Source organism: Giraffa tippelskirchi, chromosome 5 (assembly GCF_054371585.1).
Source record: "Giraffa tippelskirchi isolate mGirTip1 chromosome 5, T2T-mGirTip1v1.2.pri, whole genome shotgun sequence".
In the NCBI taxonomy this organism is placed as follows: domain Eukaryota; kingdom Metazoa; phylum Chordata; class Mammalia; order Artiodactyla; family Giraffidae; genus Giraffa; species Giraffa tippelskirchi.
In genome coordinates, this window is record NC_137279.1 from 180,938,421 (window position 1) to 180,966,335 (window position 27,915).

The following is a 27,915-nucleotide window of genomic DNA, read 5'->3' on the forward strand; positions in this document are numbered from 1 at the left end:
CATTAAGAGCACGGACTTTGTCTATCCAGCTCAGTGATATATTCCTAGTGCCTAGAACACAGTAGGTACTCAACAAGCATTCATCAAATGGCTACATTAACACCGCCTTCAAGAAGGCAGCAGAAAGACAACTGCCACTTGAGGCAGCCATTTGTCAAGTCAGAAGGGATTTAATTCCAGGCAGAATAGGGGCACCATGATGGACAGTCTGAGAGGAAAATTTAATAATCCATGCAACAGCTAACCAGAACCTTTAAGAATAATAGGTGGATTTAAGAGAATCTGTGAAAAACAAAATACAGGACAAAACCATTCAACAGCAGCAGCTATGGAATTGGGCTGGATTAAATAAGAGACACAGATAAGCCAAGCCAAAAGAAAAAGGATCTTTAAATGTGCCTGTCGGAAGCGCGCCATGCCCTTCTTAGCCAGGCAAAGCCAGAGCCCCGTTTAATTATCCTCCCCCATCAGTGTTCAGGCCTTTGTTATCTGTAACTGGACAACAAAGAAAGGCCTGTGACTGGTCCATCTCTAGTTTGCTATTTGCCCTTCTGTCTGGTACTCACTTCAGTTAGTTTCCCTCAAACTCTTGAGATTCCTACAGAGGAAAGGGAAACCCCGGTGGTCAAAGCCCTTCATTATCTAGCCCCTACCACCTTCACGCTCTCTTCCCAAGATCCACCATGCGTTTTCTACTCTGGCTGAAACAAGAATGTTGTGCCTGAACACCAGCACAATTTCCCACCACGCAGCCTTTGCTTATTTCAAGTCCTAATTATTACTTTTGTCTGAGCCCTGTTCACCCTTTGAAACCTCATTCCAACACCACCATCCTAAATGAAGCCTTCCCTGACCACTATTGCTACTTAGAAGCATCTACCATCTCCTTTTTCTCAGTCCACTACCTGTACCATTCACATGACACAGCAGCTTTACTTTGCCCACTCACATTCTTTGCTCGACTGAGCTCCTTTTCAGGAATCAAGATCCATCTAAGTATTTATTTATGTGACATAAGACAGAGTAGGGCTATTTAACATAACTTGTCAGGCTTTTAAAACTCACAGGGTATTCCCTGGTGGTCCAGGGATTGAGACTTCATTTTTTCACTGCCACAGGCCTGGGTTCAATCCCTAGTCAGGGAACTAACATCTGCAAGCCACTGGGTGTGCCCCCCCCCCCCCAAAATCATGTATCTGTCTTCCACAAATAAAGAACTCAGAAGATACCAGTAATACTTGCTGAATGACTGAAAAACATTCAAAGCCAATATAAACATGTCTCTCCCTACTTTTGTCCTATTAACCTGAAGGCATACTGGGTACTATGCCTCAGAAAATGTGGATCAGGCTACTGCCAAGACCAGCTAAACAACAGTTGAAATGTTAAGGATCATTTTCTTAAAAGCACAAACTAGTTTCGAGGAATCACTGAGCCAAGATCTAAGTATGAGAACCTAGACAGCCTAGAACTCAAAGCTGCTGTCTCTTAAGGTATTTGCTAACATGGAAAAAGCCCCTGGATGCCTGAATTACACTTTCAGGAACGCCACGGACTGAAGGAGACAAAAATCAAACCCTAAGGCCGAGCTAAAAGTGGGAACTCGCTACCACAGACACCTTAAGCAGGGATTCCAAAGTATTACACTTTCAAGATATGGGTGAAACAAAAGGAAACCACTTCTCACATGGACCTGACACCTGGCTATGTTACCTGGATGATCCATGGAACCTCCAGCCTTTAATCTCAATTAAGGTTTGGTAATATTCCTTAAAAAACAGGCAACCAGATAGCCTTCCTAGGGGTGGATGCTGCATCCTTTTCCTGTTTATTCCTACGAATCATTTTTCAAATACACTGTCCAGGTCACAGATAACCTGGCACAGAGACAAAACACTGTAACCAACAGCAGTAAAAACATGAGGTCTATGAATACAGGTATTAAATTTTAGACAAAGTATCACACCATTCCTACAATGAAGAGCTAATTATTTATTTGAATGTGTGGTTTGGCATGGAGACCTGGAGATTTTTCCCTAGGTAAACCTGCATCTTTTTTCGCTGAAGGTGTCAACCTTATTCAAAGTCCAGGTTAACTGCAACTATAGAAGACTACACACACTCTGAAGGCCTTTTAAAGAATCACCAGAGCAGCACAGAAGTCATTGTTCCATAACAGCATTCAGTTTACCTTGGTAAGCAGAGGAATTTTTCATCATACCTTGATCTGAGGTGTGACTCTCCCATCCATGATGCACCAAATTTGCCTTGTTTGTAACCTTTCTAAAATGTCTATTGATGCTACAGCGCAGGAACCCACACATTTTTCTATAAAGGGCCAAAGAGTATTTTCACTCTGTGGACCATCCTGTCTCTGGCTCTGCAGTTGCAATGTGAAAGCAGCCACAGGTGCAAACAAATAGGTGTGGCAGTGTTCCAGTGTAAATTTACAAAAAATAGGCCACAGTTTGCTGATCCCTGCTAAGTGAGTAACAAAATACAGATTCACTGAAAGGCATCACTGAATTCAGTTGTCATTCATCTTTTATTTTTCAGTCAAACACTTAGAAAGTACAAATTCTAAGAGAATGTAGATTTGATGTTAACAAGGGGCTATTCATTCTGGAAGTTGAGAATCACCAATGCAGAAAGAAAGGGTTTTGGTCTTCATATCTGATGAAGACCACTGTAAAGAAACCTGCTGTAACATTTTCAAGTGTATATTCTATGTCCCAAACTGTGCTAAATACTTTACATGGAAAATGTAATCTCACATTTGAAAACAAACCCCAATGATGTACATACAATTAACCCTCATTTTACAGACAAGGAAACTATGGCTCAGCAAGTTCAGTAGCTTGGCAAGGCTCACATAGCAAATTAGTGACAGAGCAGACTAAATTCTAGGGCTACAAACATCCAAAGATCATTCCTGTAACTACTACATGAACCAACCCTACCTGCTGGATAGAGAAGACTCACCATGTGGGGAAGGTTGGCCCAAGTTCTTGTGTCTCCTGATATTCTTCTCCTCCTTGGGAATTCCTAACAATTACCACTGCCTCACAAACTTTGATCTCCCCTGTACTCCTTGACCTAGGTATGCCTGGACACTTACTCCCTTCCTTCCCCTTAAGAGGAAGACTTTACTGAAAGATAATAAATGGAATTAAGATTTTTTTTAACTAGTTCACTATACACAGCTCTTCTGAGACCATAGGTCCTGGCCCATTCTTACAGGTCTCTGTAGGTTGACTTCTTCCCTTGGCCTTGACCTATTTCCACAAGACAAAGACACTTCCCTACCTGGGAACTGCCCCTAAGTTCAAAGCCCTAGCAATCAAGTTCTAGAGAAAAAACTCCTTTCACTTGTCTAAGGATCACCTTACATGTCCCCATTTTCTGATCTAGGATTCGTCTTTTCTCTCCATAAAACATTAAACAAACATGTCTAGTCCCTTCTGAGAAGATCCCAAAACCCAGTCATGGTGGTTTGGTCTTACACCTCGTGGCCCTATAGGGTAACCATATGATGATACAACAGCCTAACAATACTGGGTGCAGTGAGAGGGTATCCGTCTTCTTCCTTACAGAGACCTATTCTATTTCCCACCCAGAAGCCATTTAGTAGGAATGGGGCTGACACCAGCGACAGTGAGCTAGCATATCACACTGACTCTCTATCAAAAAGACTTCCGTGAAGCACCATGCCCCATTCCTGGTCCATCCTTCAGGATGTCTGATGCCCCCACAGCTGCCCTTCCCTTGTTTTGCTGTGACTATCCCACTGTAAGGCCACTCTCATTACAGCCACTGCTATTCTTCTCTTCCAGGAAGAAGTGACTACCCTGGACAAAGAAGAGATGAAACACACTGCCCTTCAAACATGAAGTCAAAATAATTCTTTAATAATTAAAAGATCACTTCTGGGCTTTAAAAAGTCTTTAAATCTTAAATGTAATGTTGAAATGGAGAAATAGTTATAGCAGCCTCACATAAATTATTTGAATCAATAAACATATCACAGTATTAAGAAGGCAAGGTAAACAAATAGCTTAAGTATTTTATTTGTTTGCAACTAAGCTTATTAACACTATATAATGAAAATGTACAAAGAATAATGTTGTTGTTTTGGTTAGATTTAAGTCAAAGACATTCATTAATAAGGAATCTTCGAATGTGAATATTCCATAAATTTTTCTAAGCCATATGATCAGGACAACTGTCTCTGAATATTACCTTACTTTGGAAGGTACTGGCATATGTTTGAATTAAACTCAAGTTTTGTGTTTTTTTTTTCCCCAAAATAAGCCTTAATTAAAAAAACTAGTCTATATTCAAACTAAAACAATTTTAATAGAACTTTCCTTTCCAGAAACAATAATAAAGGAAACAAGGCATTTTGTAAAATGTGGTCCTGAACAAGTCACAGTAAAAAATAAATGTATACTTAACTTCCACCTCCTCAAAACAGAGGCTACTTTCTGTTCCTCAGCCTTGGAAATAAGGTGAAGAACAGTCTGTAAGCAACTTTGGGCAGGGGTTGCCAAAACAAAGCTTAAGCAGTTGAACATGGACATTTCTTAAAAGAATTTGGGGGAACCTGACCAAAGGATCCAAATTCTATTTTTAATAACTGATACAAAGGTGAAGTGGCTCCTCCCAAGCAGCAGTGCCTCTGGGGCCTGTCACAGCCCGCGCCCACCTTTGTTATGCTCCCAATCAAACCCTAATGCTCCTGTTCCAGAGGAGACTTTTTCCTTCTGAGAGGTTCAGTGTCCAGGGAGCTCCCTTGTGAATGAGGTGAGCACAGACTCCACGTGGGTTTTTAAGGCTTGGAGTCAAAGTAATGTTCTAACACGGCGAGGCAGAATCAGGTGTCAAATGGCCTGTCTCCAGTTTGTTCTAATTCCTCACCACACATTTGTAGACCTAGGACCACAGACCTTTGCTATGTCATCATAATCACATCTAATGTCCATCCTAACTTATGATTCATATTCTGTGCCTGGAAACAGTCCCTGTATTTAACAATAATACCTACACATAAAACAATCCACTGTTACAACTTATATGGTCACAAAACATTAATGATCTTCTGTAGACCAAGCAAATGTTTTTAACCATAATTGTCGTGCATCAAATTCACAGCCAGAATCCCCAAGATCAAAAAAATTTGCACAATACAAATAATAACTTAAAATACACATACACACATGTATACACACTCTCACACACACTTCTTACAGAACTGTGCTTGGGGAAACTCCATTTGTTGAGTGCCACTGAGGGCATATTTTTGCTAAACTGCTGCTCCAGGTGTTTTTGTTTGGAAAATCTATCACAGTAGGGCACAGCTGTTTATTCGATGAGCAGAAAAGAAAGATATGCTTGTGGCAACCAGAAAGTTTTAAGGTCTTTCAAGTTGTATAAAATGGACCTGCAGAAACATTTAAGTGTTCTCAGGATGCAAAGTTGGAGCTGAAATGTGATATCAAACCAGTTGCAAAAAGTGTACAGCAGCCATCTCTTGAGGTCAAACCTGGTACCCAGATATGCAAGAAAGCTTCAGGACACATCTATAAATTAGGAATAAAAAACAAAAGAGTTTAGGGTCATGCTTTTTTAATATTAACTAATGGTGAATGTGATAAACAGTATGGAGGCTATGAATCACCACTCAAGAGGTCCTAAATTCGCAAGAATTTAAGAAAGATAGTTCTTTCTCAAGAACTTAGATTCAGTTTACATATATAGTTGTTTATAATTTATGTTTTGAGCAACTAGTAGTGACAAGATCTTTAGAATTAAGAAATTCTGACCACACACTTGATAAGCTAGCTTAAGGATTCAATTTTCATAAATTAACAGCTGAAACTACCTTTCTGAGGGAAAAGTCAGGTAATAAATTGGCAATGAAGTCAGACTACCTGGGTTTTAATCCTGGCTGAACCACTAGCGATATGAGCTTGGACAAATTATTTAACTTCTTTAAATACTCTTACCTTTAAAATGGGACAAGTAGTAGTTTCTCCTTCACAGGGGAATTATGGATTAAATAAACTTTGGGAGGATTTAAAAGGTTCAGCACAGTGCTGGACATGTAAGTATTCTTTAAATGTCATCTATTATTTTACTTCACAGGGGCTTTTTGCTCCCAAGAGACAAGGTACTCAGTGCCAAAATCTTGCTCTTGGAAGTTGAAAAAGTCAATGAAAAACTTGGCAATACTTACAGCTTGTTGGCCGTGTCCCATATCGTCGCATAATCTGATCATGTGTGAATTTCACAAAAGATTCATATTGTTCTGTGAGGGGAAAGACAGTATATACTATCCCCAGAAACTCTCCCATAGTTTTTCAAGAATCGAGTTCAAGAACAGATTCCCATTTAACATTACCCACTCTTAGGCCCTCCGTATAATGGTCACTCTGAGATCTATTCCTCTTTCTTAGAACCCAGAGCCAAATCCCTAGCTCCTAGGTTTGGTCACTGATCATCTCTAACATTTTCCTAATAATCTCACTCCTGCCATAATTCCTTCTCCTGCTAATGGCTCCCCAAGACAGGCAGCTGTGCGCACTGCAAGTCAGCAAATTTTAGTGACTCCCCTGTAGGACACGAAGCTTGAAGCTCTTTTCCTGCACTTAATCTTTGCTATAAATTTCAACACACACATTGAGTGACAGAGGGGGAATGGCTAGGAAGCTAAGAGAAAATTCCACAGCACCTAAATACGGACAGTTCCACAGACGTTACCTTCTGAAGGGAAACTCAGTAGAAAGATAGAAGGCAGTCTGACATCCATGAACAAAGAAGTCCAAACAATTTTGGAGCGGGGGCAAAAGAGGGGAATGACATACTACAGCTTCTTCTTATGATACACACCGTTAGTGTAGTAAAGGATCAAAGAGGTTCTGCTATAAAGAAATTCATTTAACTCTGTTAAGTGAACAGTTCTCAATTTAAAGCCAATCTATTGACATTCTGTAACGTGGGCCACCAGGTGAGGAAACAATAAAGTTACAGGAAGAAGTTGTTGCCTAAAAACCTCTCTGATCACAACATCATCCTCTTTCACTCAACAGGTACTACTTTCTCTTCTTGATTTAGATCCCTTCCTTTTACAAAAGGCTTTACTTGTTGCCATCACTAATCACTCTGTTCTAGCCTGGGCGGTGCTTTCCAGACTTTAAAGTACCTCTAAATCACAGGATGCCCGACTTCCCACATCCACAAAGGGACTTCCACCAGAAGTCTGAATATGTTGACTATACTCTTCCCAGCCACCTGTTGGGAGGTTAGCATGATCCCTACCACCTGTCTATCCACCAGCTAGTCCAAATAACCTTCTCAATGCCTTTATTCATATGGAAAATTCTTGAAAGAAAAGCTTGGCTTATCTTGTTTCGAAAATGTAAATTAAAGTCCTTCCATAAAATGTATAAATAAAATGCTTAGAATCCAAAAGAGAGTAATCAAGGAGAGGAACTTAATAGTTAAAATTCATTAAACTCTCTGGTATTAAGTTTTATGCTTTTTCTAACTTACCATTTACTTAACCAGGATTAATCCTTACTGAATCCCACTAACAATGGTCATAGCCACTGCATCAGCCTACCTGCTAGTTTAGTATTGAGGATTTGCTCATATTCCTCCCGAATTTTATCTTCATAGTCTTTTAAGAGACGTTCACATATTATTCCAACTTGTCGGAGGGTGAAGGTGGGCTGGTCCTTTTTCATCCAGGAGGAACCTGGCCAAAAGACAAATATTCGGTGTTTCTGACATTCATTCTACAAGGCAAATTAAGTAGGAAGAAAGTGTGTTCAAGTGTGCTAGCTTATATGCACACAGAAAAATGGTTCTGATGCCATTAATAATCTGAGCCCATACAGAATGTTCACCTGGTCAAGAACAAAAAGGTTAAAGCTGATATAAAGACTGGATTAGAGAAAATAGGTTCACAGTGTAAGAGCTGGGCTTCCCTGGTAACTCAGCTGGTAAAGAATCCGCCCACAATGCAGGAGACCCTGGTTCGATTCCTGGGTCGGGAAGATCCCCTGGAGAAGGGATAGGCTACCCACCCCAGTATTCTTGGGCTTCCCTGGTGGCTCAGGTGGTGAAGAATCCACCTGCAATGTGGGAAACCTGGGTTCGAACCCTGGGTTGGGAAGATTCTCCGGAGGAGGGCATGGCAACCCACTCCAGTATTCCTGCCTGGAGAACCCCCATAGTCCATGGGGTTGCAATGAGTTGTACATGCCTGAGCAACTAAGCACAGCACAGCACACATAAGAGCTACCCTGATCCTTGGAGATCATCCCCACCTATGTTTAATCATGGTGATACATCATAATTATCTGTAGAATAAACAACAAAAAAGATACATATTGATTTAATTCTGAGGTAAAAGGGCTTGGGGACTGTTTAAGTTACACAGATGATTCTGATAAGAAATAGCTGACCTGCCCGATATAAAAAACTAAGTCACTGACGTATGAAGCAAAGAGACAATTAGGCACTACACATCTCATCTTTGATCCCTTTTGAAACTAGGTTGAGGAAAATGAAATGTTCATAAGATTGCAGCTGGAAACCAAAATTTCCACCGGGATGCCAGATGGAAATTGGCTTCCTGATCATGATAAAAGCAGCAGCTCTGCCCCAGTTCTGAATTTTCCTCAAAGCTCAGCCTGAAATCTGTTTCTTGAGCCCTCTTAGGCCATAAACCAGTTAAATTATTTATAATTGTTTCTCTACTCATAATATTCTATTACTTCAAAATTATATTACTGAAATCCCAGGAGAATATTAAGGAGACTTGCTAGTTACAATCACTGAAAGATTTATCACTCATGTATGTGCAAGAGCAATTAATTGGAAAGGGTGTTGTCTGAGAGCCAAGACCTCTGGGTTATAAGAAGACAATTTCAATAAAAATTATTTGATATGAAATTCACACAAAATGAACCATTTTAAAACTGAACAATTCAGAGGCATTTAGTATAGTCATAATGTACAACCACCACCTCTAATTTCAAAATATTTCCACCACTCCAAGTAACACCCCTTATCCATTAAGCAATCTGTCCCCATTCCCCACTCCCCCACCTCCTGGCTAACATTAATCTGTGTTCTACAAGGAGACTAATTTTAATCAAGGCAATTTTTAACTCTAAGAACTGTTAAAAGGAGAATATTCTGTGAGGAAATAAATTCCTCTACTGTTAAAGTAGGCAGAGTTCACTACCAGTGGTGATGTTTGAGCCCTGGCCTGTTGACTACTTGCAGGGACTCATGGCTGAACTATGTGACCATGAAGGTTCCCTGCAACCCTGAGATGCTATTTTTGAGCACATCCTCTCTGACCACCTGTCGATGTTATAGAGCAATGCTGTCACACAACTTTCTCCAATAACGGAAATGTTCTATAGTGCTGTCTAATACAACAGTCACAGGTGGCTGTTAAGTATTTGAAATATGGCTACAGCAGTTGAGAAACTAAAATTTTATTAAATGTTAAGTAATTTTAAATTAAACGGCTACATGTGGCTACTGGCTATGGTACTAGATGCTGCAGTTACAAAGGGTAGTCTTGAACTGGGTGGAAGAAAGGTCAATCAAATCAATCTAAGTAAGGTCTTTTGCAATGTCATGACTGGTTTTAAAAGTATTTATAAGTAGTAATATAATTTACACACTTTACCAATTTTATTACTTAGATGAAATCAATTCTGGCTTAGGAAACCATTAAAATTACCAATTACAAAGTCTTATATGGATTATGCACACTAAAACATGCTTACCTGGAGAACTAGGTGCTGGGAGTGTTGAGGAGTGAGGCTGACTTTCCGAAGTACAAGCTTCACTCTGATTAAGAACAACTTCTAAATGTCTCCACCTCTGATAACGACTATATTCTTGTTTTATGTTCTGAAAAATTTGCTCTAATAAAAAAGAAACACACTTGAGCATGCACTTTATTGTTACTTCTTCACGCTTCCTGTCCCTCCTTCCATGTTATATTAACAAGAAAAATGTTTATACCAGATAGAGCACTCCTCCTATAAACCCCGAAGTGCTTCCTCTTATTGCCACTGTTTCAATAACTACATAGGGTAGCAGCTATTTTGGCATGAACCACCCAGATATTAATAGTTCCCTTTGCTTCTTTTCCTGTGACAATGATGACCAGATCTGCCGTTTGCTGTAGGATTAACTAGGACAATTTACAGCAACAAATAAACAAACAAAGCCATCCTTCACCTAATAAAGAGCTATTTTTGATCTCTGTTGAGTTGCACAATTCCACAAACCAGGGAATTAAGAGTCTCTTACTACCCAAGGGCTTCTAACAATGAAACTCTTGTCCTGTTTGGGATTTAAGATCTTTGGGGAAGGGGTCAGCAGAAATCATTAGGTTCACAGCTTAGACACTGATCAAGAGAAGATCTGACATTATTGCTTGGAATGGGTGGTCAGAGCTTAGCAATAAATTTTTTGATCCTATATGAGGCAGTATTTGGTAGGATTCAGATTACTATTCTGTATCAAGGTAATAAATCAATTGCTAATGCTATTAAAGGGAGCCCAAAACACACAAATCACTAACCACTCTGAAGGCCTCTCCCAGAGACAATACAGAATCTGAAAGGATGTGGTTTTCAAGTTTTGTGTGTGTGTGTGTGTGTGTGTGTGTGTGTGTGTCTGTGTGTGTGTGTGTCTGTGTGTGTGTGTCTGTGTGTGTGTGTTTTGGGGGGTGGGGGGGAGTAAAACATGTATTCACTTTCCAGATAACAGAGCTTCCTCATAAAAAATGAAAACCAGGAAGCTGTATCACTCCCCTACTTACATTATTCTTATACGTGCTATAACCATATATTATTTAAAACAGGGGTAATTGCTAATAATGCCATTGTTTCCTTCCTACCTATGTGACTATGACCCTGGGAAATCATTCAGGATTAGTAGCCTAGTACTTCAAAACAAATGTTAAATGTCTACCGAAAAAGTTGTGAGCATCTACACCAAAGACATTAATAATGCCGTAAGAAGTGATGATACAGTCTGACATGAGCTCAATGTAGCTCCACACATAGCTCAACTCCAGAATTCTCAGCCTGAACACTGGAACAATGCAGGATTAGCAAACCTTTCCTTTCAGAGTGCTATGAAGTTCATGTTTTAGATCCCTGATATGAAGTCTCTGCTTCATCTTCAAAATATATTATTCTCCAAGTACATACTTGCCAGAATCAATACAAGGATGTAAGGAACTGCAAAGACTTGAAACAAGAAAGGACAAGTATGAGGACAATGCTCATGAGAACAGAAGGTCTTTGATAAACTTCTAACCGCCTCCTGTATAACAAAGTGAACAAATGGAAAGATACAACATTAAGGCTGGCAGAAGGACTGGCAAGTCCAAGAGTCCAAACATGGTATGCACAGGATAAAAAGAAGTAGCTGTGATTTTCTTCCCAAGAAAGCCACATAAAACAGGAAAAGACATTTTAAAAAAAATTAACAGTGGATAATAATTTAAATTCTTGCCTCCCATTATTATTTGAGATTGTGCTTCCAGGTTATACCAAACTAAGCCCATCTTCAAAATTCTACAATGGCTCCTGGTTGCTATAGACCAAATTCAAACTCTTGAACATGGTATCCCTTGCCTTCCAAGACTTGGCCCCAAATTATTTTTCCAGTTCCATCTCCCACTACAACCCAGTTGCCTTAAACTATCCTTTCTTTAACCTGTGGGTTTTCTGGCCTTTGCTCTAACACTTTTCCTTTGCTTGATCTGAGGATGTCTCTCCCCCTAACATTACTCAAGACCCAGCTAAAATGTTATCTCTTTCTGAAGTTATTCTCCAACCCTCATTCATGATCAATTATTAATTAACTGTTTTACATCTAAACTCAATCCATGTTTACAAACATCTCCTGGAGGTCAGCAAGCCCTTTCCATGCCTGGTATCCACCTAGTTTCTTTAAACAATACAAAAGGCTTAATTTTATAGGCTCCTTCCATAAAAAGTGCTCTATTACATACCCTCCCTCCCTTTTTAAGTTCAGTAAGAACAGTTTCTTGACTATTTCTCAGAGAACTTTTGAGTTAACTAGGATATTTTAAAATGAAGTCACTGATTTTTAAATTCACTCTTCTATTAGTTGACTTTATTCCTTTGGTATAGCAACTAATATTTTCTCCCCCATTCTTCCATTTTAATCCATAAGGCATCTTCCACTTAAGCCAAAGCAACAAATCATATTGGTTCTTTCATGCCAGAATCACAGTCCAATAAGCATTAAGAAACATAACTGATCAATCTTTACAAATGAATATTTCAAATAAAATACTTTCACATGAAATGACCAAGAAATCCATGCAAAAAATAAATTTTATGATTAAAAAAAACCCCAGCAACCCCAGTATAGCACTCTGCCATATTTAGGCCTCCAAATACATTCAGCATTTGCTATATTGTAAACTACACAGAATTAATGTAGATGGTAGTACTGGAAGAAATAAGAAATACACATAAAATCCATCAAGATAGATGAGGCAAGTATTAATTCTATTTTGCAGGAGAAGAGCTATCCAGAAAGATTATGTGACTAACTTTGGGTATCTTTAGCAGTGGAAGAAAAATATATCTCTTCAAGAGGGTATCTATGTCCCCTGCTTTTGCAAACATTATTTCATTCAGTACACAAAGCTTTGCAACATTAAGTGATCAGACAATTAAAACAGAACACAGTTCCTTATGGGGCAGCGTTAGTCAGGTAAGGATGGAAGACTTGAAGAATAACTGTATTTGGATTAGCAAACAGGTGAAAAAAACATGATGGAAGTCAAGGATAAGGTACAGCCAAATGGGGCTGGGGGAAAAAAGCAAAGGCATAGTTTTGGGGGGAAATGTATAAAAGACTGACTAGGCAAGAAATGGCTATAGCAGATAAATCCCTTGACTACCAAGACAAGAGGAGAGGTGAGGTGAACGTGAGAAAAGACACAGTGCCTAAGAGAGCCTGGCTGGCTACCACTGGGATCTTGGTGTGAGGATGAGGGCCTCAAATCTGCACTGTGGATATGCAATATGCAGAGTGGGGAGGAAATAATGGCTAAAGACATTGGTAACTGAAAGGGCGTAAGAAAAGAAAGATTTTAAGGCAATCTCCAGGTTTTGCTAACGCTTGAGAAATAGAAAAACACACAAAGAAATGAATTGCCAAAGTCCAGCTGTGAGCCACCCCCCCCCCCATTTCCGGGAGCCCTTTAAAACTGCTAAATATTCATTCTGATACACCTTTCCCTCTATTCCTGCGCTGTGATTAGGAGCCGAGTTTTTTTCTTTCTTTCTTTTTTTAACTTTATTGTCACACCAGTTCTCGTCTTTCCCTGGCCTGTGTGGAATGCCTTACCGAAGGAGAATCTCTGTTACGGATAATTGAATTTCTGCTTCCGGAGCCTCTGTATGTTGAAGGATTCTCAAATTCTAGCTAACGATCTACCGATTTCAAGCCATATATGGTGCAAGACAATAGCCATACAATAAAAGAACGTGGCCAGTCTCTTAGAAACAGGTTGAAATCGGATTCCACGACTTCGAGGGCGGCCTGAGATCCCTAAAGACTACTGGAAATCAGGTCTCCCTACAAGTCCCAGCACAGCGCTGCACAGCACGTTCTCAGGCCCCTTCCCAGTAACCCGCCCCCAACCCCCACACCCTCAAGGCCAGGTTCGTGAGCAGAATCCAATTTTCCATGGCCCACTGGATCTGCAGGGCGGCTCAGTACAGGGGAGGGCAGCGGAGAAAGGAGGCTCCAAGGTCTGGGAGGGCCCCGAACGGCCGGAGCTATTTCCATCTTGCTCCCGCTGCCCACTCCTCTAGGCTCCCCAGTTCCAGGAAAACCGAAAGCCGACTCTTTGGCCCTACTACCCCTCCCGGATGTCTTCCATCCCCGGAAGCGACAAGGCTCAGCGGCACCCCTGTTCCCTTTTCTCAGGGCAAAGAAGGGGTCCGCAAGTGAACTAGCCTAGCGTTCATGATCTTCTCCCACCCCCACCCTACCCCCCCCCCAAAACGCCTGGGCCTGGCTTTCTGCCAAGCCCGCAGCGCTGGTTACCGGGAGTTGGAAGGCGCCGCTCGCTGCCAGGCGGGGCGGGCTGCTGCAGAGTCGGCGGTGGGGTCTGCATCTGAAGCAGCGGGGGCGGTTCGGCGTCCGGGGGCCTGAGGCCCGGAGTGGGGCCGGACAGAGGGGCGCAGCGCCGCCGCTTCGGAGAGCCAGGGCTCAGCAGCGCCGCCTCGAACTCCATGGGCCGCTTCAATGTCGCCCCGCACGCCATGCCGCTGAAAGACCAGGGACCAGGAGTCGACGCGGTTGTAACCGAGGCCCAACCTCCCGCTCCTCAGCGGAGCTCGCAAGCCAAGCCGGCGCCAATGGCGCCTCCAGCACCCGGCAGCAGCGCTGACCCCGCCTCCTGTGACGTCACGGGACCTCGCCACCACCCAGCGGAGGGGGGGAAGCCGGAAGAGGGCCGCTCTGGGAGGTCCGTCAGCAACGTTCTGGCCCGCGGCGCCCCCTACTGAGGAAATGGAACGATCTGGGCGGAGAGTTTGGTCACCAAGCAACCTCGGGAAGGCCCCCACCTCCGCCTCTACTCCTCTCAGGGTCCCATCCTCCCCCCACCTTCCAGAGCCGAAACGCCCGGGTGGCCCCTTAGGTTTTCGCACCTGCGCGAATGGGAATTGGGGGAAGGGAGAGCCTGGAGAGGCCTGTCCAGAGGCTATGGGGGGGTCTGTGTCTTCCTGTCCGGTTACCTCATTCCATTCAAGACGCTCCAGTCCCAGTGATAAGAGAGACGGTTATACTAAAAGTTCTACAAGGACATTGCCTTCCCACCCCCAGTCCAGGAAAGCCTTCACTTAAACGAAAGCCAGAATCTGAGGATGGATTTAATGGAAGTCCATCAACCCCATAAAATTGCGTACAGAATTGCGTGTGTGTGTGTGTGTGTCTATGTATCTATGACCCGTATCTTTATCAACTCATCAAAGGGGTATGTTACTCGAAACAGTTAAAAACAAACAGAAAACACGCCCCTGGTTTCAATCATCCAAGAATGGTGTCAGAGTGGTAAGAACTTGAGCTGACAGCTGATTTGCTAGGCCCCCTGTTTGACCTGGCAGCTCAGGTGCTTCCTCAGGGCTATCTGAATTCTGTGAAGCGGTGCCAGCTATAAAGTACTTTTGATATTCTGGAAAGATAAATAGAAAACTGGATTGTTCTGTTTTCAGAAACTATGTGAAAGTCTATTATTGGTAAGTAGTTTCAGTGCTTTCAAGAGATGGTCAAAGGGATCTGTGATCGAAAAAAGGCTAAAGCAAAAAAAGAAAGAAAAAAGGCTAAATCTATTCTGTAATGACATATATATATGTGATGGTCATGCCTGCTGGGATCTGTCTGCCTAACCATATCTCTGGGATTTTCCTAAACAGTCCAAATTTCAGATACTCTCTTCTACTAGACCTATGCCAGATCAATGTGGCCCAGTATTTGAGTCAGAGAAAATGCGCAATAGTCCCTCAAGTTCCATTCTTTGTGTCTTTCTGTTGCATTTCTTTGTCCTCCCCAGTTTGTTCAAACTTTTTTAAGATCTAAACATAGGGTTTTTGTGTTTTTTTGCATTTATCTTTGACAAATAGCAGAAATAATTCTAAAATGACTGCACATACCAAATGGTTAGCTTATTTTATCCTCTTTCTTTTCCATAAGGACATAAAGGTTTACAACAGACGAAAACAATACAAAAAACACAAGAGCGACAAACAAAACTCCTAGAAGTAGAGCACTAGGGCCAAAGAAAAAGGAGATCACAATTATCCTGAGGGTAAACATGGCTGGGACTGAATTTGATATTTTTGTTCTCAGTTTTCTAGCTGCCAGGGCAAAAGTGAAAGCACAGTACATGTTCAATAGATCTTGTCATCTGAAAGGAATCAGTTTGGCAGAGGAGACAGACCATAGATTTTTTTTTTCTTAACACTAAATTCTAAATGTGATTTCTCCTGTGACTTGTTAGGAAACAGTAAACTATGTAATAAAGCAAATAAGCAGATTTAAACAACAAATGCAAAGCAAAAATTAAATTGATATTTCTTATGTCCAATAAAAGCCAAGGACATAAAAGTAACCTATGGATGGTTGTTTTTTAAGGAACTTGTCTAATGCGGTCCAAGCCAATTGCTTTCTTGTGGTCTGCTGCTGCTGCTGCTAAGTCGCTTCAGTCATGTCCGACTCTGTCTGACTCTGTGCGGACCCACCAGGCTCTGCTGTCGCTGGGATTCTCCAGGCAAGAACACTGGAGTTGGTTGCCATTTCCTTCTCCGTTCTTGTGGTCTAAACTGGTCCGAAGTTAGAGCTCAGAAGGTTTGAAAAGGTCATTGTTCTAAATAGCATCTCTTCTAGCTAGGGCTTTGGTAAATCCTTTGATAGTCTCTTCTCTGTGATACTTTAAAATTTTGGGAGTGTCTTGTAATATTAGTGTTTTAAAACAGGAAGTTATAATTTGTTTACATGTCTGACTGTGCTTCAAAGCTATGAATTCCTTGAAAATAATAACCAAGCCTCATTCATGTGTGTTTCCCCATCGCCAGTACACTGCTTGAATACAAGAGGGGTGGGCACAGAAGAAATATTGGTCAAATGAATAATTGGTTATCATTTCAAGGTTGTGCTGTGTCCCTGAAAGCTGGTAGTCCACATTGCTGAATGAGGGTGGATTTAGTTGATTCAGAAACCAAACAAGTAGGTGATATATCCTATTATACACTGCAGATGACAGTGGCCCAACCAGTGAAGAAAGCAGATGGGCTGCTCTGACAACTTCTTAGTTTGATGTCTCCTTATGAGGTCATTATCATCGTTCAGGTCTGCTTTGCTTTGCATACTCAGATACTTGACCAGTCATGCACATACACCACATACACTACTAATTACCTACCATGGACCAGACACTATATTATAATGGCTGAAGATACTATGGTATAGAAAGAGAGATGGTTCCTGCCCTCCTAGGAATTCCAGTCTAGTAAAGATGGCAGACATTAATCAAATTGTAACAAGGACAACCGTATAATCACAAACTGTGACAAGTCTGTAAAGGAAAAAGACAAGATATTATGAGAGAGTACAGCAGAGATCTTGTCTTGGAGAACAATGAAGACTTCCCTGAAGAAGTGATGAGAGAGCTAATTCTTAGGTATGTTGATAAGAAGTCCAGGGCCCTCAAGGAGGAAGGGGTCCAGGGCCCTTGAGAAGAAGAAAAAGGGGCCTGGGGCTCTCAAGGAGGAGAAAAGGACAAACATTTTTCTCCTACATTGCTTTGTCTTAGTCAATATAACAATGTATCTTGCTCGAGGACATGTTTCTCCTTAACAAGAACCTTCTGACTAATCTTGTTATCTTAAGACATATATTGTGGGAGTGGATCTGATCAGACTTTTCTATTGTTAGTGCTAATCTTATTAATTTAAGATATATTTTGGGTGAGTCTGGTAAAAGTATATAAAAGGCCTTGATAAGACTAGCTAGGGGGGCACTCTCAGTCCCCGTTCTGATTTCTATGTTAGAAGCTTTTTCTGTCCTTTTTCAATTTAATAAAACTCTGCTACACAAAGCTCTTGAGTGATCAAGCCTGGTCCCTGGTGCCAAAGCTAAATCTTCTTCGGAGATCACGAATCCAACATTGTTCACCATAAACCATCAGTGACATCTGAGCTAGGAATTAACTAAGCAAAGAGAGGTTGGGAACACCCTGAACCAAGGGGACAGAATATCCAAAGTCCAGTGATAGAAGAGATATAATGTGTTTGAAGAATCAAAAGAAGTCTTAAGTGGCTGTGGTGCAGAGTATGAATGCAGAGTCAGGAGAGGAAAAACCAATGCAGGAGGCTAGTGCCTGAGCACTTAATGCCTATTAGTTTGGGTCAATTCAGTCACTCAGTCATGCCCGGTTCTCTGCAGACACCATGGACTGCAGCACGCCAGGCTTCCCTGTCCATCACCAACTCCTGGAGCTTGCTCAAACTCATGTCCATCGAGTCGGTGATACCATCCAACCATCTCATCCTCTGTCATCCCCTTCTCCTCTTGCCTTCAATCTTTCCCAGCATCAGGGTCTTTTCTACGGAGTCAGTTATTTGCATCAGATGGCCAAAGTTTTGGAGTTTCAGCTTCAACATCAGTCCTTCCAATGAATATTCATAACTGATTTCCTCTAGGATTGACTGGTTGGATCTCCTAGCAGTCCAAGGGACTCTCAAGAGTCTTCTCCAACACCACAGTTCAAAAACATCAATTCTTTGGCACTCAGCTTTCTTTATGGTTCAACTCTCACATCCATACATGACTACTGGAAAAACCAAAGCTTTGACTAGACAGACCTTTGTCGGCAAAGTAATGTCTCTGTTTTTTAACATGCAGTCTAGGTTTGTCATAGCTTTTCTTCCAAGGAGCAAGCATCTTTTAATTTCATGGCTGTAGTCATCTCCAGTGATTTTGGAGCCCCCCAAAATAAAGTCTCTATTTCTGTTGTTTCCGCATCTATTTGCCATGAAGTGATGGGACCAGATGCCTGGTCTTAGTTTTCTGAATGACGAGCTTTAAACCAACGTTTTCACTCTCCTCTTTCACTTTCATCAAGAGGCTCTTTAGTTCTTCACTTTCTGCCATAAGGGTGGTGTCATCCGCATATCTGAGGTTATTGTTGTATAATATTATAAGGAACTTCCCACCTCCTGGCACACAACAAATTCTTTGCTATCCCTACCTGGGGATGTTTCTATGATAGTTCATTCACCCTGTGGATGCTCAACAATAGGTCTGAGACTCTGTTTACTGGTGCCAGCAGTTGTCTGACCCAGGAGGATGGCTGGGCTAAAGTTGGGGCTGGGAATGCAAGGAGCAAAGGATAGTGTCTTCCAAAATCTTCTGGGATTCTTCGCCCAAGCTTTCCATAGGAACTTTTTTATAGTGGCTATTTCCCACCTACCATCCATCAACCTACACCAGTCTGATTTCACTCCTCGTGTTCCACTAAAGCAGGTAAATACCAATGATCAAGGTATGGAGGGAAGTGGACTGATATGAGCAAGGTTTCCAAAGATGAAATGAACAGATCTTGATGAGGAGAAGAAAGACTCAGGCATGATTCCTGGCTTCTGGCTTTCTCAGCACCATTTTCTGAGAAAGATTTCACTGGACAAGAACTAGAAGATATGAATGTAGTTTTGGAAATGTTGAATTAGAGGTTCCTTTAAAGGACTCCATGGGATTCTCAAGTGTGGTGTGTGTAAGTGTGTATGTGCAAATTTGTGGGCCTGGAATTCAGGACAAGCATAGATTGGAGAAAAAAATGACAGTCATCGCTGTAGAAATGGTCATTGAAGTCGTCGGAGAAGCTGCGATTGTCTAGAGTAGGCATTCTTACCCTTTTTTTCCTGTGAAACAAAATTCTTCTCTGAACGTTTTTAAATGTATGAAATAAAATACATATGATTTCAAAAGAAAGCTCATATATATTTAATTATAGATTCATTTTCAGATAGTATATCAATATCCACTGGATATTGATAGACTAGCTAAATATATAACATGCTGTTGTTGAGTCACTAAGTCTTGTCGAACTCTTTGCGACCCCATGGACTGCAGCACAGCAGGCTTCCCTGTCCTTCACCATCTCCCGGAGCTTGCTCAAACTCAAGTCCATTGAGTTGGTGATACCATCCAACCATCTCGTCCTTTGTTGTCCCCTTCTCCTGCCTTCAATCTTTCCCAGCATCAGGGTTTTTTCCAATGAGTCAGTTCTTCACATCAGGTGGCCAAAGGGTTGGAGCTTTGGCTTCAGCATAAGTCCTTCCAATGAATATTCAGGCTTGATATCCTTTAGGACTGACTGGTTTGATCTCCTTGCTGTCCAAGGCACTCTCAATAGTCTTCTCCAACACCACAGTTTGAAAGCATCAGTTCTTCAGTACTCAGCCTTCTTTATGGTCCAACTCTCACATCTGTACACGACTACTGGAAAAACCATAGCTTTGACTATACGGACCTTTGTCGGCAAAGTGATGTCTGCTTTTTAATATGCTGTCTAGGTTTATCATAGCTTTTCTTTCAAGGAGCAAGCATCTTTTAATTGCATGGCTGCAGTCACTGTCTGCAGCTATTTTGAAGCCCAAGAAAATAAAATCTGTCACTGTTTCCACTTTTTTCCCACCTATTTGCCAAGAAGTGATGGGATTGGATGCCATGGTCTTCGTTTTTTGAATGTTGAGTTTTAAGCCAGCTTTTTCACTCTCCTCTTTCACCCTCATCAAGAGGCTCTTTAGTTCCTATTCACTTTTTGCCATTAGAGTGATATCATCTGCATATCTGACATATATTCATTGGATATTAATAAACTATCTGGGACTGTATAATACAAAGGCTAAAAGAACTATTAAGATGAGATGGAAGAAATATTTTGCATGGAATTTTCTAGCAGTCCAGTGATTAAGACTCTCTGCTTCCACTGCAGAGGGCACAGCTTCAAGCCCTGGTCAGGAAACTAGGATCCTGCAAGTCGCCTTCTGTGGCCAAAATATATGTATATATGCAGGGCTTCTCTGGTGGCTCAGATGGTAAAGAAACTGTCTGCAGTGCAGGAGACCTGGGTTCAATTCCTGAGTCAAGAAGATCCTCTAGAGAAGGGAGTGGCTACCCACTCCAGTATTCTTTCCTGGAGAATTCCATGGACATTAGAGCCTGGCGGACTACGGTCCATGAGGTCACAAAGAGTTGGACATTGAGTGACTAATACTTTTCACAACATGCAGGTATACTGCAAAAGAAATTCCAATAATAGCCTGAAGCAAAGCATAGCAAATTATAAAAGTAAACCCTAGAAATTGTGGTAGAGGATTGAGGAGAAACATGGTAAAACCCATCCAAAGCCTTAATGTGAGTGGAGAATGGGGAAATAAAAATATTCAAAAGATCTTATCTTTTGAGGGGAAGAGAAAGAAGAAGTAGGGAAGGAAGCATCTCTATAGGGCAAATAGTTGATGTATTTTTTAAATGATGGTAGAAAGATCTGTGCACATTAATCAGCATAGGAAAAAGAAAAGAAATCATAGGTAAAATGGAAAAATATAGTGGAGCTTAGTAAACAACCGGGATTTCCCAGATGGCTCAGTGGTAAAGAATCCGCCTGCTAATGCAAGAGGCTCATGTTTCATTCATGGGTTGGGAAGATCCCCTGGAGGAGGAAATGGCAACCCACTCCAGTATTCTTGCCTGAAAAATTCCATGGACAGAGGAACCTGATGGCCTGTGTCCATGGTGTTGCAAAAGAGCTGGACAAGACTGAGCAATGAGCGACTAACAAATGACAAGGAAAAGGGGGGAATGAATCATAATTTGATAAAACCAGAGAATCAGCAAAATAAATAATAAACATGGTATCAGTTGGCAGAACTAAGGTGAATGTTACTAATTACCATTAAGTGTAAATAAACTAAGCTACCCTGTTGAAAACTAGACTGTCAGATAGTGTTAAAAAAAAAAAACCTAAGCTGTGTACTACATATAAGAAACATTTAAAACAAAATGATACAGAAAAGTTGAAAATAAGGGAGTGAGCAAGGCATCCCTGGCAATGTTAAGCAAAGGGAAAATAGAAGAGGCAATGTTAATATCAGGAGGGATCTAAAGAAAGATCTAAAGAAAAGCACTAAATTGGTTAATATAATATGAATAATTAAAAAAGAAGTTTTAATAATCACAAACTAAAGAACATGGTAGGTAAATATATAAAGCAAAAACTATTAGAAAGTCAAGGAGAACCTGATAGAAATACAATCATATTGTGATTAAACAGAACTTAGTAAAGAATAGGCAAAACTTAGAGGAATTGAGTAATGAAATTAATGAATTTGATTTAGTAGTCATTTATGAAACCTATCATCCACTGAATATATAATATCCTTCTTTTTCATGTGTCCATGAATCATTTACAGAATTAGACCATATACTTGGTTCACAAAGAAAACATTAACATATCTTTAATAAAACAAGTTTATAGGGTATACTCTAATTGTAATCCAATAAAATTAGAAATGCATAATAAAAGGTGATAAGAAAACCTTTGAATGCTTGGAAATTAATAAACAGACTTGTAGATAACACGAAATTAAAGAGGGCATAAAATCTGAAACTGTAAACTATCCAGAGAGCACCAGATTGTAACCTATAGAACACCCTCTAGTAAATGATGCTATAAAGCTGGTTCTGTAGATGGAAGAAAATAATTTGACCCCATCTCAGACAATTTCAAAATATGGTTGAAATATTATCATTTAAATGTAAACATAAAGTAAAATAATAAAAATCGTAGAAGAAAATTTAGGAGGGGATCTGGTGATTATAGTTAATAATATTGCACTGTGTACTTAAAATTTGCTGAGAATACAAAAGGTAACACACAAAAGGTAACTATGTGAAACGATGGACATATTAATTAAGTTGATTGTAATGATCATTTCACATGCATACATATATTAAATCATTCCATTGAGTACCTTAAAAAAATCATGTTGTACAACCTAAATATATACAATTTTTGTTTGTCAATCATCTCAATAAATCTAATGGAAAAAAAGACACTTTCTCTGGTAAAGTACCTGTATAAACAGCAGTTGCTTAAAACATTTTGCTGAAATTTGAATCTGTTTTACATAATTTATAAAGGAAAACTGAGAATTCCTGGTGGTCCAGTGGTTAGGACTTCATGGTTTCACTGCCAAGGGCCCCAGACAAAAAAAATAAATAAATAGAATCATTAAAAAGAATAAAGAGGAAACATTCAAAAATAAAAGCAACTACTTTTATTTTGTATATGTTTAAAGAAAGGAAGAAAATATAGGCGGTCATATGTACAATCTAGGAGAGTGGCAGACTTATAGATTATAAAATAAAAGAACTATTTGACCAAATGAAACCTTTAAAATGAATTTATAAAAGAGACAGCAAATCTGGGAGGAAATGCAATAGAGAAAATAGATAGTTAACATCTAAACATAGGAGAAACACATACAAACAGTTAAGAAGGAACTGATAAACCTGTAGAAAAAATGGAGAGAGGACATGAAGAAGTAATTCAAAGAAGATCAAGTCTGAATAGACTAGAAGCATATAAGTGCTAAGTCTCACTTATAATAGCCAAAGAAATGCAAAATGAAAGTTAACAGGGAGATATCACTTTTTATTTATCAGACTGTGAAAGTTTAAAAATTCATCTAATTTTATTGCTGGTGAAATTGCCGAAAAAGAGGCAGTTATTATATATTGCTGTTAACTGGTACAGTCTTTTCAGAAAGCATTTCGGTGACATCTGCTAAAAATAAAAACATAGCCTTTCCTCTACAAATTCCATTTTTGGGAAGTCATCCTATAAAATAAAAACACTAGAATGTATTTACAAGCATGTATATTGCCGCATTGTTCATTATGGCCAAACCGAGATGAAAGAAAATGTTCATTGTTGAAGGAGTGATTGAATAAAGCATGGTACATTTAATGCAGCTATTAGAAAGCATGGATCAGAAGTATGCAAATTTACAAGGCAGGAGTTTTTTAAAGGAAACTATGGTATGGAGAATTAACGTAAACCATCCAAGATCGCACAGCTAAAATGGAGTTAGGGTCAGGATTCAAAAAGTCTGGGTCGGAGTCTGTGAATTCAACCACGATCCTATGTCCCTTCTGAAGTGGAGTGAATAAAAAGTTGATTTTGATGTTGTTGTTCAGTCGCTCAGTCACGTCTGACTCTTTGCCACCCTATGGAAGGCAGCACACCAGGCTTCCTTCACCATCTCCTGGAGCTTGCTCAAATTCATGTCCATTGAGTTGGTGATGCCATCCAACCATCTTGTCCTCTGTTGTCCTTTCTCCTGCCTTCAGTCTTTCCCAGCATCAGGGTCTTTTCCAAAAAAAAAAAAAAAAAGGTGATAGAGGATGACAAATAAAAGGGAGAAAAAAAGAGTGAGATGGCTAATATCATGAATGTTTAAAGCAGCATGGAACAAAGTTTGGGGCTTCTTATCATCCCTTCCTGAGCTGCGACCATAAATGGGACATTTCCTCAAAATAAGAAGGGTGCTCAGGCCAGAAACCAACAAGTACATTACAGAAATGAATAATCAAAACAATAGCCAGTATTTTTTGAGAAACTTACAGACAAGTTTTATATGTGTTAATTTTGTTAAGGCTCACAATAGCTCTCTATGGGGAACGTTGCCTTTAGTTTACAATGTGGTAGGCTAAACTGTGGCCTCCAAAGATACCACTTCCTAACCCCTAGAACCTGTGTATATGGCAAAAGGGCAAATGTTACCTGTTGTATACTAAATAATGAGGTTTCCCTGGTGGCTCAGATGGTAAAGAATCTGCCTGCAATGTAGGAAACTTGGGTTGGATCCCTGGGTCACGAAGATCCTCTGGAGAAGAGAATGGCTACCCACGCCAGTATTCTTGCCTGTAGAATCCCATGAACAGAGGAGCCTGGCAGGCTACAGTCCATGGGGTCACAAAGAGTCTAACACAACTGAGCAACTAAATGCATACTAAACAATTTGCTGGTCTTTGTCCCTGTGAAGTAAATTATATCTCAACAAGCTGAAATAAAGACATATTAATACATGGTAGCATTGCTATGGGAAATAGCTCTGATTTCACCATAAGGGTGGATCTGTAGCTGCCAGCAGTTCCGGAGTCACATAATCTCAGCATTTTAATTAGAAAGGAAAGGAGCATCTTTCTCCCAACTCTGCTTTGAAAAATCTCAAGGAAAGTCTTGAGTCACCTGTTTTGGGTTATGCTGGGATCCTTTTGTGTCCAGGGACAATCACAGGTCTGTGATCAGAAGAGAGGGATGAGTCTGAGGGGACAAAAACCAGGATTCTATTGTGTTAGGGAATACATGCAGAGTTAATTGCAGAAATTGTGGAGAGAAGTTTGGCATATTCCAAGAGGGAATATTGGACCTTGAGTATCAAGAGTCTATAACCAAGGAACAGCAAGTGCCCAGTTAGATTAACCATATTTGTTTGCTCTGAGGAGTCTCAGTAGAGACATAAGATTTAAGGAATCAATTAAGACTGGAACCATTGTCTTAATAGCTTACAGGGCTGTGAGGTAAATTCAGAACCAACACTCTGGCTAACAAAAAACAAAGCAATGTAGAGAAAAAAATTCAAAGCTATAAAAACCACACACACAGATAGATAGATATGCAAACTATTTAGAGTAGTCACTTTTTGGAAATTTAAGGGACACTTTCATTTTTTGTGTTGTTTAAATATTTTGCAATATTTTGTAAGAAATAAAGAATTTTTTAAAAAAGAGAGAAACTGTGTGAAAAAGAAATGGAGTTTTCTTTGTTGTCAGTCCGTCCTTATCCTCTCTAGGACTCTTGTCTTTCACTGGCTATTAAAAGTAGATTGGACTGACAAAAAAAAAAAGGTAGATTGGAAAGTGTATTTTATACTCCATATAGGTAAACAAAAAGGGAGAAGCACACATTCACATACCGCTAGATTATCTTTGAAAATATAAATATGAACCTGGTAGAAGTTAATGATTCTTAGGAGGAAAACTGGGGGATTGGAGGATAGAGGAGGGTAAGAGGTTTACATTACATTGTGTACAGTTAACAATGTTTGAATTGTCTTACTATGTGAATGTCAGCTCAGTTCAGTCGCTCAGTCATGTCCGCCTCTTTGTGATCCCATGAACTGCAGCACGTCAGACTTCCCTGTCCATCACCAACTCCTGGAGCTTGCTCAAACTCATGTCCATTGAGTCAGTGATGCCATCAAACCATCTCATCCTCTGCCATCCCCTTGTCCTCCTGCTTTTAATCTTTCCCAGCATCACGGTCTTTTCCAATGAGTCAGTTCTTTGAATCAGGTGGCCAAAGTAGTGGAGCTTCAGCTTCAGCATCAGTCTTTCCAAGGAATATTCAGGACTGATTTCCTTTAGGATGGACTGGTTGGATCTCCTTGCAGTCCAAGGGACTCTCAAGAGTGTTCTCCAACACCACAGTTCAAAAGCATCAATTCTTCGTCACTCAGCTTTCTTTATAGTCCAACTCTCACGTCCACATATGACTACTGGAAAAACCATAGCTTTGACTAGACGGACCTTTGTTGGTAAAGTCTCTGCTTTTTAATATGCTGTCTAGGTTGGTCATAGCTTTTCTTCCAAGGAGCAAGCATCTTTTAATTTCATGGCTGCAGTCACCATCTTCAGTGATTTTGGAGCCCCCCAAAATAGAGTTTGGCACTGTTTCCATTGTTTCCCCATTTATTTGCCTTGAAGTGATGGGACCGGATGCCATGACTTTAGTTTTTTGAATGTTAAGTTTTAAGCCAATTTTTTCACTCTCCTCTTTCACTTTCATCAAGAGGCTCTTTAGTTCTTCTTTGCTTTCTTCCCTAAGGGTGGTGTCATCTACGTATCTGAGGTTACTGATGTTTCTCCCAACAATCTTGATTCCAACTTGCGCTTCATCCAGCCCAATATTTTGCATGATGTACTCTGCATATAAGTTAAACAAGCAGGGTGACAATATACAGCCTAGACATATTCCTTTTCCAATTTGGATCCACACAGTAAAAGGCTTAAACGTAGTCAATAAAGCAGAAGTAGATGTTTTTCTGGAACTCTCTAGCTTTTTCGATGATCCAACGGATGTTGGCAATTTGATCTCTGGTTCTTCTGCCTTTTCTAAATCCAGCTTGAACATCTGGAAGTTCACAGTTCACATGCTGTTGAAGCTTGGCTTGGAGAATTTTGAGCATTACTTTGCTAGCGTATGAGATGAGTGCAATTGTGCAGTAGTTTGAACATTCTTTGGCATTGTCTTTGGGACTGGAATGAAAACTGACCCTTTCCAGTCCTGTGGCCCCTGCTGAGTTTTCCAAATGTGCTGGCATTTTGAGTGCAGCACTTTCACGGTATCATCTTTTAGGATTGGAAATAGCTCAACTGGAATTCCATCACCTCCACTGGCTTTGTTCATAGTGATGCTTCCTAAGGCCCACTTGACTTCACATTCCAGGATGTCTGGCTTTAGGTAAGTGATCACACCATCGTGGTTATCTGGGTCCTAAAGATCTTTTTTTCACAGTTCTTCGTGTATTCTTGCCACCTCTTCTTAATATCTTCCAGTTCTGTTAGGTCCCTACAATTTCTGTCCTTTATTGTGCCCATCTTTGCATGAAATGTTCCCTTGGTATCTCTAATTTTTTTGAAGAGATCTCTAGTCTTTTGCATTCTATTGATTTCCTCTGTTTCTCTGCATTGATCACTGAGGAAGACTTTCTTATCTCTCCTTGCTATTCTTTGGAACTCTGCATTCAGATGGATACATCTTTCCTTTTCTCCTTTGCCTTTCACTTCTCTTTTTTTCTCAGCTATTTGTAAGGCCTCCTCAGACAACCATTTTGCCTTTTTGATTACTTTTTCTTGTAATGTATTTTCTATTAAAATAATTTTTTATTTTTTAATTGAAGTACAGTTAATTTACAATGTGTTAGTTTCAGATGTACAGCCAAGTTGTATATAAATATATATATATATTCTTTTCCAGGTTCTTTTCCATTATAAGTTCTTAATAACAAGATACTGAATATAGTTCCCTGTGCTGTACAGTAGGTCCTTGTTGTTTACTTATTTTATATACAGTAGTATGTATGTTAATCTCAAACTCCTTATTTATGTCTCCTCCCCCACCACTACCTATTCCCTTTGTAATGATGAATTTGTTTTCTATGTCTGTGATTCTGTTTCTCTTTTGTAATAAGT

At 40.2% G+C, this 27,915-nt stretch overlaps 1 protein-coding gene across 2 annotated transcripts; it reads right to left on the bottom strand.

Annotated features, from left to right (window-relative positions):
- Positions 1-2,526: 2,526 nt before the first annotated feature.
- Positions 2,527-14,495, bottom strand: AKIRIN1 (akirin 1). Of its 2 annotated transcripts, XM_081492104.1 has the most exons (5): positions 14,137-14,495; positions 9,810-9,950; positions 7,622-7,756; positions 6,236-6,307; positions 2,527-5,579 (listed from the first exon to the last, which is right to left on the bottom strand). In XM_081492104.1, the coding sequence occupies exons 1-5, from the start codon at positions 14,354-14,356 to the stop codon at positions 5,569-5,571; spliced, it is 579 nt and encodes a 192-aa protein (XP_081348230.1). In that variant the 5' UTR covers positions 14,357-14,495; the 3' UTR covers positions 2,527-5,568. The 2 variants fall into 2 exon arrangements, with proteins under 2 accessions (XP_081348230.1, XP_081348231.1); XM_081492105.1 differs by lacking the exon at positions 9,810-9,950.
- Positions 14,496-27,915: the final 13,420 nt, after the last annotated feature.